At 50.0% G+C, this 21512-nt stretch overlaps 1 protein-coding gene across 1 annotated transcript in view; it reads right to left on the reverse strand.

Annotated features, from left to right (window-relative positions):
• LOC131586732 (collagen alpha-1(XXVII) chain-like) overlaps positions 1–19443 on the reverse strand; it is a 138013-nt gene extending 118570 nt beyond the window's left edge. The window contains exons 1-3 of the mRNA XM_058853891.1: positions 18884–19443; positions 10752–10822; positions 4291–5723 (exon numbers count right to left, since the gene is read on the reverse strand). Coding sequence (XP_058709874.1) covers positions 4291–5723; positions 10752–10822; positions 18884–18939 — 1560 coding nt within the window. The 5' untranslated portion in view covers positions 18940–19443. The remainder of the gene's footprint in view (positions 1–4290; positions 5724–10751; positions 10823–18883) is intronic.
• Between the last annotated feature and the right edge of the window lie 2069 nt (positions 19444–21512).

Consider the following 21512-nt stretch of genomic DNA (forward strand, 5'->3'; position numbering starts at 1 on the left):
TCTGTGTGATACCTATCACACAAAGGTCCTTGTCCACAACTGGGTTCCTCACAGAGAAGCAGCACAATACATAACAAAATATGAATGTTCCAGCTTGATGGAAGCCACTTTTCTACGGAGAAATTTCAGGAACAGGCTCTGCAGGGGGTGCCTTGGACGCTGGAGCAATCCCAGACCTTGGAAGGCAGCCTGAAAGGCTGGGAAGGAATAGAGGGATCACCTACTCTACTACTCACTTTCTATTTTTAAAAAATTATAAAAATACTTGTATATATTTGTACAATCCTAGATCCTTTGCAGCACATTTATATCGAACACACTAACAGCTATCTCTCTTCAAAATTAACTTCATTTTACACAAATAGACCTCTCTGACGCTTGGTCATTTGCCTGCAAGATTTCCCTTCAGGGATATTTCTGGTTAAATTACCAAAACAATTCGATCCAATTATGTGAGCAAGGATAAAACTTTCCCCATGCACTATACAAAGCATGCAGTCTCCCCTTTTTTTATTATTAATATGACTCATTAATAGATATTCAAACACGTTGTGTGTTCCTTAATTTATCATGGACTGGCAGCTCAAATAGCCTTTTGTGGTGCGAGGAGGACTGGAAATAGGCACTTCATATGTTTTATCGGCGTTTCCAGTCACCTCTCTTCCCTGCCCACTGATTGAATTGGCTGGGGTTGCTTCTTTGGGGAAGGAGCCGGGCTCCAAGACAAACTGCTCGTGCGGAGGATGGCAGCTGGAGCAGTCTAGACTGGGGACGCGCCTGGAAGCACATGTGCCTTGCAGAGAGGAGGGAGAAGGAGCTGCCTGCCAGGCACCACCACTGCCTCCAACCTGGGGCTGCTGGCCCTGGCCATGTGGATGGAGCTGAGGGCCCCCCCATCCTCTGACTGGGATATTGGGGTGTCCTTGACACACACTCCCTGCTCCTCTTATGTTACTCAGTGCTTCCACAGCCTTCCAGTGATCCCTCTGCCTGCATGTTCAGCATAAGGGGTGGTTTTCTTGCTCTAAAAATAACCCTTAGACTTGTCAAGAGGCTTGGCTGTAGGGGCCAAAAAGCTATGGAACTGCAGCTTTATATAGGAGGAGAAAGGTCTGGCTTAGGGTATGCTGTGCTAGACCTCAGCCACGCCAGGGCAAGGGGTTTAGCACAGCTTTACCTGGCAGATGGTTCTGGTGGGCAGGGGAGAGGCTACAGTAGCACCCAAAATCTCCCTGCCAAACCTGCTGCTGGTTTGACAAGCAAATGATGCCACATCCACTGGCGGATTCAAGCACCCATCACATCACAGCCTTAGTTCAGGAGTTTGACATGCTCACAACACATCCTATTTTTCACTATGCATTTTTCTTTTCAGGGAGGTTTTAGGCTACTTCCAGCCATGTTCTGGGGTCATGCTGCAGGGCCTGGAGCTCTGGAGCAAGGCTGGTTGAGATGCTTTGGGCAGTGGGGATGATTCAGAGGGACTTTTGCCAGCTGCTGAGTCAGTGCTGCATTACTGACTTCACACGGTGTCTGGGTGTCCTTTTGTTATTTCTCCCCTCCGAAAAAACCATAGAGCTGAGAGCCCAAATGCTTGTGGTTATTAATGGCTCCCAAGAAGTTTTTCTTTTTTAAGAACATACTGCCCTCCTCTCCTCTAGCTGCTCAGCAAACCCAACACTCCTGAAGAATTAATGCTCTGCCAGGAGTTGCATGTGGGATGCAGCATCTCCGTTTCCTTTTGCACAGCATCCAGGTGGTCCTTCAGGACTGATTAATACATGGAGGGTGCTGAATTTTATTCCTAAATAAATCCTTTCAGTCCTTTGCTCACACTCCTCTAACCATCAAACCCTCCCTCTATTGTTGGATGGGGCCTTTCTGCACAGCTAAGATTATTCTATTGGTTATTTTAGTAGAATTCACAAAGCCTCAAATGCAGACACCACAGAGCCTGAGTCATCACTGCCTCACTCCATGGCTGCCATTGGGATGATCAGGATGAACAATAATCCTTTCTCTCTAGGTGGAAGGGTCCTGTGGCTGCCAGTCTGCCCAGAAATCACAGCCAAGGTGGCCCCAATCCTTGCTGAACAGGCAGAAGGCAGTTCCACCCCGCCACCTCCCTGCCCCAGCTGACAATCTTCTTGAAGAGACCTTGTATCAGGAAGCAACTGGGAAACCTAATTAATCACCTTATCCTTCCCTCGGTGTGCCAGACAGCAGATGACATTCCCAGCCCACAGGCTGCCCTGGCCAGGCTGGGCTGGGATATCACTGACCTCATCAGAAACGCCTGCCCGGCAGCACGAGCGTGGCGCCAGGTAATTACTCAAGCACAGAACATTTATCAGCACTTGCTCTGAAACATGCTCATCTGGCCATGGATGTGCTGCATTAATTTCTCAACATGTCATCCCCATTCCGATCTTCTCTCCTCTTTCCCTTCCCACGTCAGAGACATCCAAGGAAGCGTGGTACAGAGATCTCCGAGTGAGTCACAGAGCTGCTGAGCACCGTGTGGCAGCCAGCTCCAGCCAAGCCATAACCTTTCCCTCCCCAAGCCCTGATTTTGTTTCCAGCAGTCAAAGAGAATAAGGCCAGACAGAGCCTCAGAAAGTTCTCCTTTCCCTCAGTTCAGGACTCCAGTTGTTCTCAGACAGGATGGAAAAATCCTGCCATCTCTTCCCTCAGCCCTCCACAGCCTGAATCCATTTCTTTGCTATGATTCACAAGCTTGAGAGAGATTTTCCACTCCAGTTCAATAATAAGCTCTTTACATTGCAGGGGCTTAGAGCTTGGTCACCCTCATGACACTTGAAGAGCAAGAAGGTGGTAGAGGTCAGGATTTTGGTGGGCTTGCAGCAGGCACCCAGATTCACCCCTTAAAGCTAAGTGATGTTTGAAGGGAAATACACAACTTCTGAATTTCTTCTCTTGGAAATATACCTGAAATTACTCTCCACAAAACACAGAAGCCTGCTCAAAGTTCAAATTGCTGGAGCTTTTCTGTCTACTCAGGGATTTAGCAAAACTTCTCCAGGCACCAAGACTCCATCAGGGATGGGTGCCTGCAGCCCACGCTCAACCCCTGCCCAGGCACCACCTTCACCTCTCCCAGGGGCAGGATCCTGGGAACAAAACACCACCCTGGGCGATTCCACACCCAAAGAACAGGAGAGAAATCACCCCCCAGCTTTGAGATGGGACAGGAGGAAACACAAGCTGCTAAGCTCCCATTGAGGACTTGGGGACACCCAACCATTCTGCTTTAGGTGTTACTTGCACCACTGAGCAGCTCTGCAGGGACAAGTGCTGGTCATGCCTTACGCCAGCCTCAATATTTCCACTGTAAACTCTTCTTCCACTATTTTAAGAAGTCAGCTGTAAAAATTCCCTCCAGGCTGGATCTTGGCAACCAAAGGCTCTGTCTGGGAGAAACTTATTTTACATGTACAACCCCTCTCTGCTATTGACAGTTTGGTTTGGAACACCAAATCCCCCTAAAAGTTGGCCAGTTTAAAGATCATGTTTTCATTCTCAAATTCGGAAAAAAAAAAGAAAAAAAAGAACAGCTAGCAGATAATTAGTGGGGCCTGAGTGCTTTTAGCATTACAAAACGTGTGTACGCTTTTACAATGGCCAATATACACAACCTGAAAGGGGGTATTTTTTATGTGGAATGCAGTAGTTAAATTTATAAAGGAAACTTTTTGCATGTTTTAAGTGCAGAGTATGAGAAATAAAAAACAGAACAAAACACCCAAGCAGAACTTATACCATAAAAACAGATGAGCCTTTGTTTAAAAAAATAAATCCTGAAGCCATCTCTCCACTTGCATTTGCTGGAACAGGGCATTTCCTTGATTTGTGAATATCAGATCGAAACAAATTAATAACTAGTGCCAAGAAATAGTTAACTTGAGGCATGTTTTTAAGCCATTTGGCTTTTCTATGGAAGATAAACCAAGGGTTTAGAAGGTCACCCCAACCTGGCCATTAAAATTTTAGCCAGCAATTTAAAGGAAAAGAAAATGGGATTTCTTTTTTTTTTTTTTTCAGAGCTAACATTAAGCAGCAGCTTTAACCACAAATGTTTCATGACATCCACCATCACTGAACACTCGGGTTCAAACTGAGATTTATGCTAAAATTGTGATGATCAGGAATGCAGCACTGCTTGGCTGCCACACTTGGAGAAGCTTCACAGAAACCCTTGGAGGCTGTGGTCCTCCAGCCCTCGAGCCGAGCTGTGACGGGGAGCAGCCACCATGAGGAGCCTGAACATACCTGAGGTCCTCTCTCTCCTTTCACTCCTGGATATCCCAGTACAAATGGAAACGGAGTGGGTCCCAAGGGGTCAAAGATTTGATAGCCATCGGTGGCAGCCGGGGTTGTGAGGTTGAAGGCCTGTGCCCTGGCTCTGGAGGCAGGCCGGGCAGAGCCCAGGGGTGGCTTGGTGTACACCAGAGGGATGCTACTGGGATCCACTCTCCTGGTGGGGGACGGCACGTGCTTCTTTGGAATGGGCCCACGGCTTGGGTTTTGCTTTAGGGTAACAAGGTGGACATTGCTCGTTGTGTTATCAGTCACCCTCCTCATTGGCTTTACAGTGCTGGGCACTTCAGGGGGCTCCACGGTTGGTTTTTGGTTGATCTTCTTTTTGGTCTCTTGCTTGGACTCCTTCCTGCTGGCCGTGACCAGGCTCTGGCTCGTTGGTGGGGCCCTTCTGGCAGTGGGAAGGGGAGTTTTCTCCCTGTGTGTGCTGGGAGTGGGCTGAGCCACCCTGAGGGCTGTCCCTGTGCCCCGAGGGAGCGAGCACAGGGTGGGTACCTGTGATTTGGTACTCGATGGAACAGGCGGGGCCACTGTCACCTTGGTGGCCTTGGTAGTCAGTCTTGGCCGTGATGGTGGGGTTGACAGCAACGTGATGGTTGTTGCACCTGAACCCCTCGTCTTGAGGGGTGCAGTGACCCTGCCAAACTCCACGTTAGGGGCAGCAGTGGTCAGGTTTTTCAGACCCTGCAGCGAGGGCTCTGTACGCTGTGGGGTGCTGGGGGAGGCACTGGGGTCCCTGGGCAGGAGGGGGATGAGTGGGGGCAAGTTTGGCCGGTAGGTATCTGCCTGCCTGCACTGTTTTTTCAGGTATTTACAGTAATGATGAGCTGCCTTGGCGGAAGGATAAATATCAAACTGGCAGATGGCTCCTTCGAACTGCACGGAGTGCTGGTTTATCTTCCCAAAGAGGAAAGATCCGTGTGGATCCAACGCCTCGTCCTTTTTAAAATGCAAATCCGCATGTACTCTGCGCTTCCCACAAGAAGTAAATAAAGTGACTGTCTGGCCACGAATGTTGATGGCCATATTGTGCCACTGGCCATCGTGGACATTGTAATCAAAATATACAGAGCGCTTGTGGCCCACATACACGATGATCTTCCCAGGCACAAACTGGACCCCCAGCTGCAGTTTTTTCTTTTTGCTCCTGACAGCAAAGAGAAAAGCGTTGTTGATGCGGTGGGAGCAGAGGCTCAGCACCAGCAGCAGGTCAGAGGTGGAGCCTGCGGGGAGGAGGGTGCTGAGCGGCGCTTCCACACGGGCTCGCTGAGTGAAGATGACCCCTGATTTGAAAGGAATGACTCCTTGAGGAACTGCACGTGAGGAGGACCATCCACTCGATGGCCTTTTCCCTGACAGGCCCAGTCTCTGAAGAACATCCACATCTGAAAGGGAATCACAAAGATTATGTCAGGTGCTGGGCGACCCCAGGGCTAGATAGGTGTGGAGGGAAATCAAACCAATCCAGGCACAAAGGTAACAGGATACAGGAGGTCCCAACTCACATATCTAATCCCACCCTCTCATGTATGTATTCCCATAGCCAGCACAGAGAACTCACAGCTCTTCTCACATCGTGTGAGGAGCAAGTGCATGCTCAACGTGATTATCAGCAATTGCCAAAATGCATCAGCTCCATGGTGCATCTGGTGAGTTCTCCTGTCCCACCAGGGATCAGCTCAGATGTTCTGGAGGGAGCTGACCTCACTACAAGGAAATTTCCCACTGAGCACCACTAGTCCTCTTCCTGGGATTTAATTCTGAGTACTGACCACATAGCTGGAAAGGAATTCGAACAGATTGAGCTGGGATTGCAAAATTTTATATCCCCAGAGGGCAAGTAACAAAACTTCCAAAGGGAGCAAAAGATCTGTCTCTGTCTTTCTCCAAGCTACCAAGCAGCAGCTTTTGATCTTTGGAGAGTTTAGGAAATCGCAGGTGCCTCCCAGCATGAAAAAACTGCACCTAGATTTCAGTGAACTGCTCAAGGCTCTCAGCAGTAGTATTTTTTTTCCCAGCAGATCATCTTACAGCATTAAATTATTTTAATAGTTTGGAACCAGACTTGGTTTGTGAAGAGCTTAGAAATTGGTTATGGCGGCCACTGAGTAGTGGAGGTTAAGATTTGCCTCCTGTATAATGTCACCTAGGAACCAGGTGCTCAGGACTGGAGGAAAGGGATGGAGGCCCAGAGGATCTTTCTCTCCCAACTCCAGGAGGAATTTGCAGTGGACAGAATCCCCTGCTTTCTGCCCCTAAGGTCTATCAGGAGTCACTCACAGCTCAGATTAGCAGGCAACAGCTACACAAACTGGGGCCAGCTGGCAGCAGCCCCAGCTGAATTACTTAACTGGAGAAGATGCCGAGGTCTACGTGAGCAAAGCTGCAAAGGTAAATGTGCCCAGACCTGAAAAAGGCCCTGTGTTGAGCAGCTAAAGGAGCTCAGCCTAGAGGAAAAGGAGGCTCAGGGGAGAACTTCTTACTCTACAACTCCCTAACAGGAGTTTGTACTCAGGTGGGGGACAGGTTCTGCTCCCAAGTAACAAGCAATAGCATGAGAGTAAAAGCCCTCAAGTTGTGCTGGCGGTGGGGTAAGGGGGTGTCAGAATGAAGAGTAGGAAAGATTTCTTCACCAAAAGGTTTGTAAAGCATTGGAACAAGATGCCCAGTGAAGTGATAGAGTCACCATCCGTGGAAGTGTTCAAAAGACATTAGATGTGGCACCTGGGGACATCTACCTGGGTTAACAGTTGTATTTGATAACTCTAAGGGTTTTCCAACCCAAATGAGCCTCTGAAGGTGATCATGATTCCTGTGACACCAGTTGACAGTGAGCTAGGATAACTGCACTTCCTCCCCATCACTCCCAGACCAGCTAACTCTCTCATTTCACTGCTCTTTGGGGAAGCCAGTCAGGGCTGTACAACACAAATGCTAATGTTGCAAGGCAAGAATTTAACACTCAGAAAGGTGGTGGCTCCAATCATGGCTAACGCCATGGGATTGCAACTTTCCTCGATTAAAATTAAATCAACAGCCCTCCAAAGGGAAAAGAAAACCCCACGAGCTCCTTTTCTAAAGGGGCCTTGGTATTTGGCTGCTTTCAGCCTTAACTATTAAATGTTCTGCACAAAGCACAGTATTTGGAGAACTGGCATTTAAAGAGCCCCTTGGTGTTGGCCAGAAGAGTTGTAGACTCAAGCAGTCTGAGACCTGTAATGCTGCTGGCCAGGAAGGGAGAACGATGAGAAAACCTCTGTTCCTTGACTTTGGCAAAAACCTCAGCCATTTTCGTATGTAAGAACGAGTCAATTGGTATTTACTTTGCTTGAGTTTTGCTTTATTCCCACCTTCCTTTTTTAAAGCAGCTTGACTCATTTTCTAGCAGACACTACCCTGGAGAAGGTGTGTCAGATGTAGAAAAGGATGGAAACATTCCCACTCTGTGCAGAGGAGTAATTTATCACATAGCATCTTCAAGTGTTAACGACAGTATTTCTCCCATACTCTGAAATCCCTGGCTCCCCACTGTTTTTATTCCATATTGTCCAACAGGTCTGTCTCTCAGCATGGCCTTCCAATCTCTGCACTGAGCAGAGGAATCATGGCAGTGTCTTCATTCTGGATAATCTCCAGAGCCCATGAAACAGCAAAGGCCAAAGCCTTTGGCTTTAGTGAACTGAAGTGGGACCTTTGCCACAGACTTCAAAGGCATCAGGATTTATCCCTAAGGAAATAAATTTACCACTTAAGCAAGCAGTTAGTCTCCAGCTTCCAATTTCTATGTGTATTTTTAGGTTCTCCCTCAGAGGCAGACAGGGGCTGTCTCTGCTAGGGATGCTGCACACTCCAGGAGTTATTTATTTGGTAGCTGCTCTGATGTTTCCCTGCTCAGAGGATGCTGCTGCTGTTTGCAATCCCAATCCAAGCGCCTCGTTAGCAACGGCATCCAGGAGTGCTCAAGGAAAAAAAGCACAACCCAAACACTCCTCTCCCTCAAAACCCTCTAAAGGTGGAGCCAAACTCTGGAGGCCTACGCAAAATCCGATTAAAGAGCCCTCATGCAGGACACGTATGTGGACTTTCCAGCACTAGGTCCAGGCACAGAGCTCAGGGCTCCTGTGCACCCAGCCCATCTCCTCTCCATCCCATCTCCTCTCCATCCCATCCAACTGTCCTGGGCTGTTGGGGCACATCTCCTGGGATACAGGATGTCATCAACTAATGTAAAATGCAAGGTAATTCTGACTTCCTGAAGCAGCTCCAAGTTTCGCAGAGGATTTTTTCCCCTTCAAACTTTTTCCTCTGTGGATTTTTCCATCAAAACACATTATTTAAAAAGAACATTCATTTAGAGCTGCCTGATCCCAGGTGCCTCAAAGCTGGTAACAACATTCCTGTAGCAACATTTGAGCAACTGGGAAAAACTCTTCTATCATACTGTATATGAAGTGAGATACACAGAGATTCCTGAACAACCACATGATCATCTCTGAAAATGGGGAAAAAAATATATTTTATTGGTCTCCTTCCCATCTCTTTCTTTCCCTCCCCCTTTCCCCACACAAAAAGCTGTATAAGAAAAAGAAGCCAAAAGGCAGGAGAGAAATAACTTGCAGCTTCCCAGATTCCGACAGCCAAGATGTGATGCCCACAGCTAAAATTGGGTTGAATAAGCGCAGCAGTTCCAAAAGTTACTGCCCAGACCCTTAGTCAGCACACAGCAAATGAAATCACCCCACAATCTTTTGGATTTGTAACACTTCTGGAAAGATCATCCTCTGTATTCTCTGATTTTCCTGCATACAGGAAGACTCCTAATCCTTAGAGTAACAGCCACAGTGTTTTCCAAAACCCACAGCACTGGCTTAATTTCATCCTCACACCGACCTATGAACAAGTTCTGCTTCTGAATCTCATGTTTGAAAATCCTGGGTGATAACACAGCCTCAAGTCACCAATGTTTTCCTACAGCCTTTACTTCCTCGGAAGGTTTTATTTTCTGGCACCCAGAAGGAAATGCTCTCTCTCGCTGTGTGGAAACCAGGCAAGATTTTAAAAGTTCTTTTATCACAGAGAAAGTATCTCAGAGGGGAGTAATCAACTACACCGAGGTAAACACAATGAGAGTGAAATTAAAGAGTTTGCTTTAATTGATGGTAACAAAAGACACGGCCCCATCCCATAATTACCATAGGAGTAAAATGACGGATAGAGGTGAATCTAAACAGCATATTATAATCTACTTGAAAAGCTAGATGCCAAGACACAGTATTTGTTCTGCCTCTTTACGAGCTGACATGAAACTTGCCCTGAAAACTGCTTGACTAAGTAATTCAGCCAGATGTTCACCTCCTTTGTATGGAGGCAGAATTTGGAAAATATTACATTTTTCAAAATTGCTGATGGCAGGGATCTACTCTCCCCCCCCTCCCCCAGTAAAAAGTGGTCCATGGGCTGGCTGACAGCTGAGTGTTGACCAAATTTCTATTTTTCCTTCATGTTTTAGAGACTGAGATGAGAGCCCTGGAGCCTGCTAGTCCACTTAGTGTTGTCTGCTGACGGCAGGGGAAGCTGTTCACTTCCAGCAAACAGCCGTGTAAAGCATCCATGTGGGAAAGGTGTTGCTATTTTAAGAGGAGAAGGCTCCTTCACAAACAGATATTGCAGAGATGCTCAGCACCCACTACCAACTGTTAAAGATTATTTTTTTTTTGTGTCTCTGTTGACTTTGAAGCTTTTCACCTCCTGTTGTAGGGTCATTGATTATTGTACCTCAGCCTAGTCCTGCTCCTGGCAGCACCAGTGGGGTGATGCCTGGAGAAGGGGTGTAAGGACAGGCTGAAGGTGTCACTCCTCTATAGAATATTGCCTTACAGCACAGGGATTGAACCAGATACAGTCATTCTATTTTCAACCAACCCTGTGGGATTTTCCTCCCTTAAATTTGCTTTCACCTTTAGAACTCACATTATTTCTGTATGCCTGACATCTCCTGTGCTGGCAGGGGCACGCCTGGGGTGCACCAAAGTCAAAGAAAAATCTGTCTGCCAGAGACATTTAATTCCATAAAGCCCCAGTCCCAAGGGGCAGTTTCTAAAAGCAGTTAAGTCCTGGCAAGTGCAGGTAGATGCCAGTGACATTTTAGACACAAAGTGCTTCACTCCCACCAGTTCCATCAGACAGACAGACTGAAAATCCCGTGGGACACGTAATCACCTGTACAAAACCTGGTTCTTTTGCCAGCTGTTAACTGCACCATCTATATCATCCATACTGCAACCATCTCAATAAATGCATCTAACTGTGCTCTGGGCTCAGACATTGATTGCTAAGTTATAATCCTACACTGGTACCAAAGCACTTGACTTTTACTTTTGTTGAAAGAGAAAAAAAGAAAAAAAGTAATTTACCTTCAGAATTTCCCTGTGTGAATCCCAGGAACCAGGTAAAACACAATATAGTCCAGAGAAAGCAGAATCCCCTAAAATTGGAAGAGAAGAAAAAAAACAATGCATTTCTACAACAGCAGTAACAAAACCAATTCCATTGCTAAAGGTCTTCTCCCTGGTCTCAAGTCTAGCAAAGGCAGTGAGAGTGTCAGCATGACTCCAGGAAGCAGATTCTGGCTGAGACCTTATTTTTCTTCTTCAAAGTCATCTAAAGCCCACTGAACTTCGTGGAGAAGTTTCCCAGTGGTATTAGGAGCCTTGAATAAGGAGCAGTGTTTTGAGAGGCAGGGTCATCACTGCTGGGTCAATCAGTGCCTTTGCTACTGCTGCTCTTTGGCACTCACCCCACCAGAAATGCAAGAGAATGAAGAAATCATTCAAAGCTGGGAGACCTAAAGCCCTGCCAGGAGTGCACCTGCAGGGCTGTGGGGACACAGGTAGGAGGAAACGGGCTGACACTCAGTGCCCTGTCACCACAGCAAACAATTCCTGAGCCCTAGTGCTTTACTGTGTGCTTAACAATATCCTAAGCATGCAAAATCCCACGTGGATCTGTTTCTCATTTTATACCCAGCTGCAAAGATGGGGGCAGCTTCTGACCACTCAGCACCCTGTGCTGAGCCACTGAGAACCTCCTCACAAGCCTGGTATGGCAGGAAAGTTTAGAAAGTGGGAGATCCACGGACTTCCAACCCTGTGCTCTCACAGACCCTTCCATGCCTGAGAGGGAATTTGACAAACCTCTCTGTTAGCTCAGCTTTAAGCCTTCAAGTGCCACTGAAAACAGCAGCTCAGGGAAAAAACCTTTTACCAGAAAGGTAGCTAAAACCTCCCCTTCACCCATCAGCTTCCTTGATTTGTAGCCAGCTAAAGAACATGGGAAACTCCTTGGTTAGGCTCACTTAAATCTGTCATTGGAAAGTTTGAAGATTGAATTCCCTCATCTTCTAGAAAGGATATTTAACAGCTTCATCAGCAAAGGCTGCTGGAAGAACTGACAGAAATGTAAAGGACAGGAGGAGACAGCAGTGTGGGACATGCACAGGTTGTCACTTCAGCCCAGCCAGTGTGAGCACTGGGCTGTGCTAAGCCAAGCCAAAGTGCAGCTTGCCCATCTCTCCACATCTGACACACAAGTGATACATCTAACCACTCCTCTCCTGCCATCAAGACTCAGCTTTAGCCCAAGGAAGCATCTTGAGACAATATATTACCCTGGGCCAGTCCTCCCCGGTGCAGGAGACCCTTTCCCACAGCTGAACCAAAGCCACAGTGATTTATATCAGTGGGGAAACCTGGCCTTCAATGTAAAAAGCCATCCAGGAATCCAGCCACTAACTAACATTTTAAGGATTGAAGAGATAAAATACTGGAGTGGTTCCACATCAACTGGGAAATAAATGAGCTGAAGCAATCCATGTCCTCTTTTGCTGTTTCCATCACCCTGAATGGGCTGCACATTTCAGGAGTGCTGGGACTGCTTCAGTTTATGAAAGAACAGCCAGGAATAGCTGTTCTTTCCTGCTGTTCTTTTGCCATGTCCTACAACCAGCCATATCCTAACCAGGAAACTCACCACACTCCAGAGAGCTCCAGCTGGGGAGCCTTGGTTCTTTTCTGACAGCTCCATCCCTTGGGACACAGCTGTCAGGCTGAAGGCACTGCCAGCTCCAAGGAGAGCTGCTGTCCCAGTACATTCAGAGAGTCGAGGAAGGGAACCAGAATAAGATGGTTCTTCATGCCCACCTCTGGCAGTATTTTTGAATAAGATGGTTCTTCATGCCCACCTCTGGCAGTATTTTTTTTTTAATTTTTTTTTTTTTTGCATGAGAGAGGCTGAAATCCACTTCACAAGACAACCTGAAATTCTGTGCTCGTCTCCAACAGAGTTTGAGATGTGGACACAATTGCAAGTGTGCATGGAGCAAAGACCTGACTGAGTATCATCATCTGGGCTTGACTGCCTGATGAGAGCACAGGAGGGCAGGGAAGGGGGACCATCACCAGCAGCAGTCCCTTAAGAACCTGTGATCTGTGAGGATCAGATCCGCACAACCACTGCTGCTCACAACACACTGACGTCCACTTTTTGGTTTTTTTGAGCGGTACCGTCACAAACCAAACTCCCTGTTGACTGACACAATGAGGAGAGCGAGTCCTGGGGGAAAATCCAGCACGTAATTTCATTCCAGCGACACTCTCGGGCTGTAAAGCAGACGAATGCACAGTGTGGGATCCAGCTGGCCCCAGCCCTGCTCCTGGACCCCTCGCACGGCCAACACCGTAAGAGTTGAGAGCGGGGCCGGGTGCCAAAACGCTGAAGAAAAACACTTTGGCAAAATTTACCAACTTAATGGAAAAAGCAAAAGCAGCTTCCAAATGGCAGCCGTGTGAGTGATGGGGCTGTTAATTATCCCAGGATTTTTAATGCAGGCTCTTTTTCCGTTACAGCTCGGCAGTGACAGAGCTGCATAAGCAGCTTGAGTAGCAAGGGTAAAGAAGATTTTTCTCCTTATATAGAGCTATCAAACCCACCTTGCCTTTATCTCAGCTTTTTCCCATGAGCAATGACTTCCACTAAGACTCTGTCAAGAGGTACCACTAAAGGTGTTTATTTCTTTTATTCATAGGGTCTGTGAATACCACAACGAGGATCCTGGGGCTGTTTGCCAGGAGAAGAGAATGCTCAAGAGAGAATTTAGAGCACCTTCCAGTGCCTGAAGAGGCTCCAAGAGAGATGAAGAGTGACTTTGGACAGGGGCATAGAGGGACAGGACAAAGAGGAAGGCTTTAAACTGAAGGTGGGAAGATTTAGAATCGATATTAGAAAGAAATTGTTCCCTGTGAGGGTGGGCAGGCTCTGGCACCGGTTGCCCAGAGAAGCTGTGGCTGCCCCATCCCTGGAAGTGTCCAAGGCCAGGCTGGACAGGGCTTGGAGAAACCTGGGATAGTGGAAAGTGTCCCTGCCCATGGCAGGAGGTGGAATGAAGATGAACTTTTATGGTCCCTTCCAAGCCAAACCACTGCTGCAGTCCCTGGGTGTAGAGGTGCCCCACAGCACACATGATGTAAGCTCACATGAGCCTTAAAAGTTTTCCAATGCAGACACAAACTCCCTTTATAGCAAACTGAACTTACTGACTACAGCTTAATTTTACTTCCCTACTTTTGGCAAACTCCTGTGGATCAGTCCACGGGAACTGACCAGTGCCAGAAGTCCAAGAAGTGCAACTGAGAGGGACAGAGAAGCACAAACACCCTGATTCCCTTCTAATTCTAATTCTAATTCTAACCAGACAAGTGCTGGAATAAAGCCCTGCACAGAACTGAGGACAACAGGAACATAACACAGCCTTCAGGGTAAACTTGGTCACAATTTATCCTCAAGGAAGTGCCAGTTTGACAAAGCTGAGGCAACCTGTAAAATAATTGTGATCAGCTAATTCCCCACTATTTCTGGAATTGGTTTGGAGCAATTTCAGCGTTTTTTTAATTAAAAGGTTTGCCCTGCGTTAAAATAAGAAGTCCAAATGATTCTGACATCTTGTTTGTTCTGATGGGAGATTGAAGCTGAAAGAAATATTTCAAGGGCCCATGGAAGCATTTAATTTTTTATTTTCTTTTCTCCCTCATCTACAGTGGGGAAACGGCTTTGAAATTGCAAGCATTACTTCAAGGTGGAAAAACAATTCCCCACCATTTTTCTCCATTCAGGTGTACTTTCTTCCTGTTCAAAAGACCACAAAGCCAGTTGGAGGCTGAAAATTGCTTTTCAAGAAAAGCAAATCTGCATTTCTAGCTGTAGATCAGACAGTGTATCTTAAAAAGGAGAAAATGCACATGTGGCTTAAGATCCTTTGCATGTGACTGGAGGTGAAATTCTATAAGACACCCAAGCAGTTTTGACAGACAACAGGAAGCAAATCACAACCTATAAACTGATGCTTTAAATGGTACTGTGCATCGATTCCATCCCAGCTTTTTGGGGCAGAAATCTTATTTTATAGCAGTAACCTCCTCTGTGGAGCTTCTGGGGTTTCTGGAAATGATGGCATTTCTCCACTCCCCTCCATTTCTGGCAAGAGCAATGGAAACACACAACTATGTAGATGTCCCCATATTGACCCTGCTCAGTCCTTTTCTTCTCTCCTGCAGTATAAACGAGGTATTGACTTACACCTCCAGGCAAAGATTTTGTACACAGGCAGTGCTGCAAACCCCAGTGTGATAAGGGCAAAGTTTCTGAACCAATTGAAATACTATTAGTTTTTAATCCTCATTCAGCAACTACATTTTTAAGGAAAAGTATTGAGCAGGCAAAGAGATATGGCCCATAGAAATCCATTCTTAAGGTCATTTAAAAACACTAAGAAAACAGAGTGATCTAGAAAATGTCAATATTAAGTAAGGAAAAATTAAATCCCTATTCCTGGAAGTGTTCAAGGCCAGGTTGGATAGGGCTTAGACCATCCTGGTCTACTGGGAGGTGTAGCAGGGGAGCTGGATCCATAAAGGCCTGCATTTGATATTTGCTCATCTGGCACCTACAGCTCCTCTTTGGATGTCTCCAGGAGAGTCATCCTGACCTGCAGTGCACAGGAGGTGGGCATGGAGCTCAGCATAGCCAGGGTGACCTCCTGCAGACACCTCACACCTCCTCTCAGGGGTTTAGGTTGGCACCTGCAGGCAGAGGCTGAAGGGTCCCAAACCACTGGTCCCTGTCCCCCTGACTGTGGGGACAGGAATAAACAGGAATCAGAGCCTGTGAATTCACTGCCCAGAGCTGAGCTCCTCCTGGTGCCAACCTGCTTCCTCCCCTGAGGGATGCCAGATTGATGTGACCCTCACACCTCCCAGGCAGCTCCCAGCAGCTCTCCACAGCCGGGATCTTCCCTGGGAACCCATTACTCCCCTTCTCTCCCCATCCCTGCCTGTCTGGGATATTGACTTTGCTGCTGTGTGAAGTGACAACACTCAGTGCCAGCCCTGGCTTTTGTGCTCTCCAGTAACTGGAATCCTCGACAAACACAAGTGCTAAGCGTGATCTGTCATCTAACTCCTTTTTTGTCCTTCCAACAAACGCCTTTGCATTCCTTCATTTTGTGAATGGGGTTTGGCAGAGCCATATAGAATTCCCCATTGTTTCCATTTGCACTTCAGTAAAAGCGTCCATCATTTCTACTTATGCCCCCAACAAATTGGCAAAGAAAGGGAAGGGAAAAAACCAAACCCACAAATTCTGTGTTTGTCCCTGGGCAGAGATTTCCGACAACCTCTCACCACAAACCTGGGCAGTGTTCAGTCAGTAACACAATCTCCATGAACACAAATGTTAAGAAGGGCAGATTTTGACCCCTCAACCCATTGCAGAAAGGAGATGAAGCTGGAGCTTTATTTTAATGAAGCACATGCTCAGACACCTGGGAATAGCAGGAGAGGGTGGTCCTGGACTATGATGCTATCTATCCCTGATGGGACACATCTCCAGGTGCAATTGCCTCTTCTCTACCCCCAAGCACCCAGCACACACATCATTTGCCACCCTATTGCTGAATTTGTCCAGCAGTGCCATAATCTGTCCCCAAACCACCTTCCCAGCTTGCAAGCAATCTTCTTTTCCTCCTAGAAAGAGTCCATGCCTCCTTTCAGGCCTTCCCAGGGGCTGCCCCACCTTGATGGATGCTGTAGTACCACGTGTGCAGCTTTGTCATCCAGCACACAGATGGGCCAGGCAGCCCCAGAGCAGCACTGTGCCAACACCCCAGGGCTGTGACAGCAGGCTGTCACCATCGGAGGTCTCCAGGAGCATCGAGCCCCCTCCACGGCCAGCATGTGGACCTGGGGCTAGAATGGGCCAGAGCTGCACAACCACACTGATACAGCCTGGACACGTGCTCGATGTGCAGTGGAATGCAAACCCTCCTCTGTGTTTTGGGGGGGGCCTCACCAAAAATGCATCAGCAGAAATGACCAAGAGGGGCACATGAAGCTTGAAGAGCCTGTAAAATGTTGTGTTCTTCTGGTTTTCCAAACTTTGGCAGCTCAAGTCCTCAAGCATACTCTGTGACTGCTGCTCCTCCCCTGGGGAGCCAGCCCTCCCACTGTCACCCGCAGGTCTCCTGTACCTGCACCAGCTCCCCAGGCACCAGCCCTGCTCCAGAAGAAGCCCCAGGAGCGACGGTACAAGAGGAACCCGCGGTGCCACACAGGAACGCACCACAGCATCCCTATCACTGCGGGCAGCACAGCCCTCACCCACGGCAGGAGCCCAGGACACGGACAGAGGGGGCTCAGAGCACCTCTCCAAGGTGTGTCCATGAGCCGCGGGGCCGGGGGGATGCGGGGCGCTCTGTCAAACCCCAGCAGCAGAAATCCCTCCGGGGGATGATGCGAAGGACAACAAGCGACCTCTGCTGAGGAGGGACCGCAGCAGCACATGGCAGGGGGACAGGCCGGGGAAGCCCCTGGAACAAAAGGAGCTCGTTCCGAGGCACCGGGAGGGAGCAAAGGCACATTTCCCACGGCACCGCAGGGCTCCGAGCCCGCAGCAGGGCTGTGGCAGCCCGGGACACCCTGAGCAGAACCGGGAGCAGATCTCCGGCAGGCCGGGAGCCACGCTGCCAGCTCCTGCTGCCCTCCTTCTAAACCTGTGCTCACACGGCTCCGATTTGTCCTCAAGCAGGACCTGGGAGCCGAGCAGGATCTCCGTGTGCTCATCTGCAGCGCGATCCCGGCCGGGCTGAGCAGCTGGTGCTGTGTCCGTGGCTGTGCCAAGTGTCTGTCCGTCCCCTCGCTGTGACACGCTACTCCTGCTCTTTCAAAGGAACCTTTATCTGCCTGCTCCCCTTTGGGCTGCTCCCTTTCTGCTGCCAGCCACCCTTGCACGGCTCTCCCAGACCATGCCCAGCAGTAAAAAGATGTAACTGGGAGATGCTGCAGTGACCAGCGTCTCCAGACACGCCACAGCCACATCCACGCAAAAAAACCCCCCCAAACATAAACCCCACACCACAAGAACCCCAAAGCACTGAGATTCAGTCCTTGTGAGTATATAAACACACAGAAAACTTGTCAAGGAGAGCAGCTGCAGCCCCTGGGAAGGGGTCTGGGCTCTCCGTGTAACTCCACACACAGACTGAGCCTCCAAAGGGAGCTGCACATTGATCCAGCTCCGGCTTTGGGAAAGGGGCGGCAGCAGGATGACCCCGGGGGAGGAGGGGGCTGCCCCCAAATCCCCTCGCCCCGTTCCCCTTCTTTCCCCCATCTCCCAGCCCAGCCGAGGGATCCTGTACACAACTTTTTCAAACTGCCAGGCAGAAGAATCCCAGCCTTTCCAAGGGAGTGTCGGTAAATCATCAGTACATCCGACAACGCAGCCAGCGGGATTAACCCTTTGCGGGTTCCCAGGGAAATAATAACAACAACAACAAATCCACCCCCAACGAGGCATTTAACAGTGAAAATAGTAAAATTTGGTCCAAGCTGTGGGGGAAGGGGGACGGGCAGGGTGTGTGCCGGGATCTTTTCATACACACACGGATGGAGAGGGAGCAGCGTTTTGTGCGTGCCGAGCACATGAAGAGCTGCCATCGCTCACCTCCGCCGTGCCTCAGCCCTCCGGGCTCTCCCACGTCCCGCAGGCAGACCCAGGTCCCCGTGTCCCCGTGTCCCCGGCTGAGGAGCAGCAGCCGCCGCTGCCAGGAGGGGCTGGGACCCCGCCGTGCCCGGGCAGGGGGAGGGCTGCGAGGGGCAGCGGATCTCCAGCTCCTGCATCTGCCTGGGGGCTACCCCGGGGCAGCTCCCGGCGCTGGGAGCCCCTCTCCCGGTGCGTGGCGATTGTGGGGCTGGGGGGCTCCTCCCGGCCGTCCCCCCGCACACCGCAGCCCCGTTTCCCCCTCTCCCGCTCCGCAGCGTGGCCTCCCTGCTCCCAGCCCATTCTCCTCTCCAGACCAGGAGTTTTCACATCATCCCCTGGCAGAGGAATGTCTTCCCCCACCCCGCTCCCAAATCCCGGGATCCCGCGGCTCCCCGGCACCCCCAGCCCGCCCGGGATTCCCTTCCCCAGCGCCGGGAGTAGCGGAGTTTGTACTCACCCCCTGCCTGCCGCTGTAGCTCTGAGTCTGGAGACCGGCTCTGATTCCGGCTCCATCACGTTTAGTGCATTGTCTCTGTCGGGCAATTTTTGCGGCAATCCATCAGAAATCGGGGGATAAGCCGGTTTGTGGGTACATCCTTCCCAGGAGCTCGGCTCTCTGCCTCGCTAAGGGGTTCAGCTGTGTCACAGACACCCCTGGCCCGGACGGCTCACTCCTTCCTCCTTCTCTTCTGGGTCCTTTTGCTTACACAGATCTTTTAATCCCATTTAACTCCCTCTCGGCAGACTGCAATTACCTTGGAAAAAGGAGAGAGAACACAAAGTACACTCTAGGAAGCCAGGCTGGCCCATGGTCGCTGGATTTCTTGCCTTTTTTTTTCCTCTCCTTATAAATAGTGCAATTTCTGTGATCTCTGATTCCCAAAGTCCGTGATTTCAAGTGTTTTTTCTTAGCTGTTACTTTTTTTTGTTGTTGGTTGGTTGGTGGTTGTAATTATTATTTTTATTTGCAATGCAGATGTGCCTCCCACCCCCCAAGGATCTCTCCTCTGGACTTAGAGAGAAGAGGAAAAGGCAGATTTTGAGAAATGAAAATTATTTAAGGATGTCCTTACTTTCTCTCTCTGCTGCCCTCCTCTGTAATAGCGAAGCATTTACGAGAAATTATACAAAATAAATAAATAATTTGGGAAAAAAAATTAAAAAAAAATAAATAAAAAAAAGGAAAGAGACTCTTTTGGCCAGAAGAACTGTGGGGAAAGAATTGAAGACCCCGTCCAAGGGCCAGGGAGGGAAGCACAGGCCCTTCTTTAGGGAGGCTGCTGATGGAAATTACAGCCCCCTGCACTCACCTGTCCAGGGCCAGGAGCCCCAAACTGGCCTCGACCCATCTTACAAAGTACCTGACATGGCTTTTCCCTTGGGACCAGCGCTTGCTGCAGGCAGCTGGGAGCCTGTGGATGGGACTCAGTCCCCCAAAGCCCTGTTCCCCTCCTTGCACTGCTCTGCTTCCCCAGGGCATCTCCAGAGCCCCTCTGCCCCAGCACCAAGGGATGGAATCTGCATCCCGGAAGGCAGGAACAGGGGCGTGAGTTTTCCTACGGAAGGTCCACCAGAACAAGCTGGATCCCAAGTCTGCTTGGCCAGCTCTGCCAGGAGAGGGGACTTCCACACGCGGATAAAACCTTCATCCCCTCTTCCCCTCCTCATCCCAAGTCCCACCCAACCAACCGTGGAGCCCCAGGTCGTTCTTGTCCCCAGCAAACGCTGCAGCTCCCTGGGATCCCCTGAGGCAGCTCCGAGCTGCAGTCCCACCTTGTCCTGGCACCCCTGGGTGCCCCTGCCCCGCTGCCTCCCCCCGGCAGCACCTCTGCCCTGGCACTTACTCTGCAGCGAGGCGAGAGGCTGAGCAGCATCTCCGGCCAACCCCATGGCCGTGGGCATTCATTTGTCCCAGCAGCTCACGGCAATTGCTACTTCTTAAAAAAATAATAATGATAACAATAAAAAAAAATTAAAGGGAAAAAAAAAAAAGGAGGAAAAAAGAAAACTCAAACAAAGCCCTTTCCTCCCTCCTTCCCCTTCAAGGTGTCTCCTGCGCCGAGAGCCCGGGAGAGGCGGCCGGGGTGAGGGGCCCGGAGCCAGCCGGGGCTCTCTGGGGTCCCCCCAAATTCAGCAGATAATCCTTCCCCGGGGCTGCTGACTCGTCCCCCTCGGGCCGTGGCTCCACTCGTGGGTCATGGATGCTGCAGGGATCCAGGAGAGAAGGGCGGTTGGGAGCGGGCGCTGGGAGGGACATGGATGTGAAAGAGGTGGAAGTTCTGAGGCTGCCCTTGTCCTTTTAAATAGCTGCAGCCCGGGGACTCCGGGCTGGCGGGGGTGCCCCAGGTATCCGGTTTCAGCAAACAGCAGCTAATGAGCAGAGATCCAGCCTCCGAGGGGCAGGATCAGCGCTGCCGCCGGGCAGGGGCACCCCGGGCACCCCACCAGGAGGGGAGGGCTGCGGGTCAGGGGCTGCGTGGGCACTGGCAGGGCAGGGAACCGGGCTGCAGGACCCCCAGGGCAAGGGGACAGGGCTGCAGGGGCTGCAGGACCCCCAGGGCAAGGGGATGGGGCTGCAGGGGCTGCAGGACCCCCAGGGCAAGGGGATGGGGCTGCAGGGGCTGCAGGACCCCCAGGGCAAGGGGATGGGGCTGCAGGGCAAGGGGACCGGGCTGCAGAGGCTACAGGACTCCCAGGACAAGAGGACAGGGCTGCAAGGGCTGCAGGACCCCCAGGGCAAGGGGACAGGGCTGCAGGGGCTGCAGGACCCCCAGAGCAAGGGGATGGGGCTGCAGGGCACAGGGAAGGTCCTGCGAGGTGCTGAGCACCCGGTACAGATGCAAGACACCAGTCTGGGTCTGCCGTCAGAGCTGCCATCCCACCCCAGGGGCTCCCTCCACAAAGGTGTTCTGTATCTCACTGCATTGCTCCCTGAGATGGAAAAGGGCTCAGACCTGGGCACGGGCACTAAACTTAAACACTCCCCATGAAAAATACACAGCCACAAACAGGACCCCACATCGACCCAAGTACCTGAACTTGAGGCTAGAGGGGGGTGATGTGACATCACATTCACACCAGAAAAT

The sequence above is a fragment of the Poecile atricapillus genome, chromosome 20, assembly GCF_030490865.1.
Source record: "Poecile atricapillus isolate bPoeAtr1 chromosome 20, bPoeAtr1.hap1, whole genome shotgun sequence".
Taxonomy (NCBI): Eukaryota; Metazoa; Chordata; class Aves; order Passeriformes; family Paridae; genus Poecile; species Poecile atricapillus.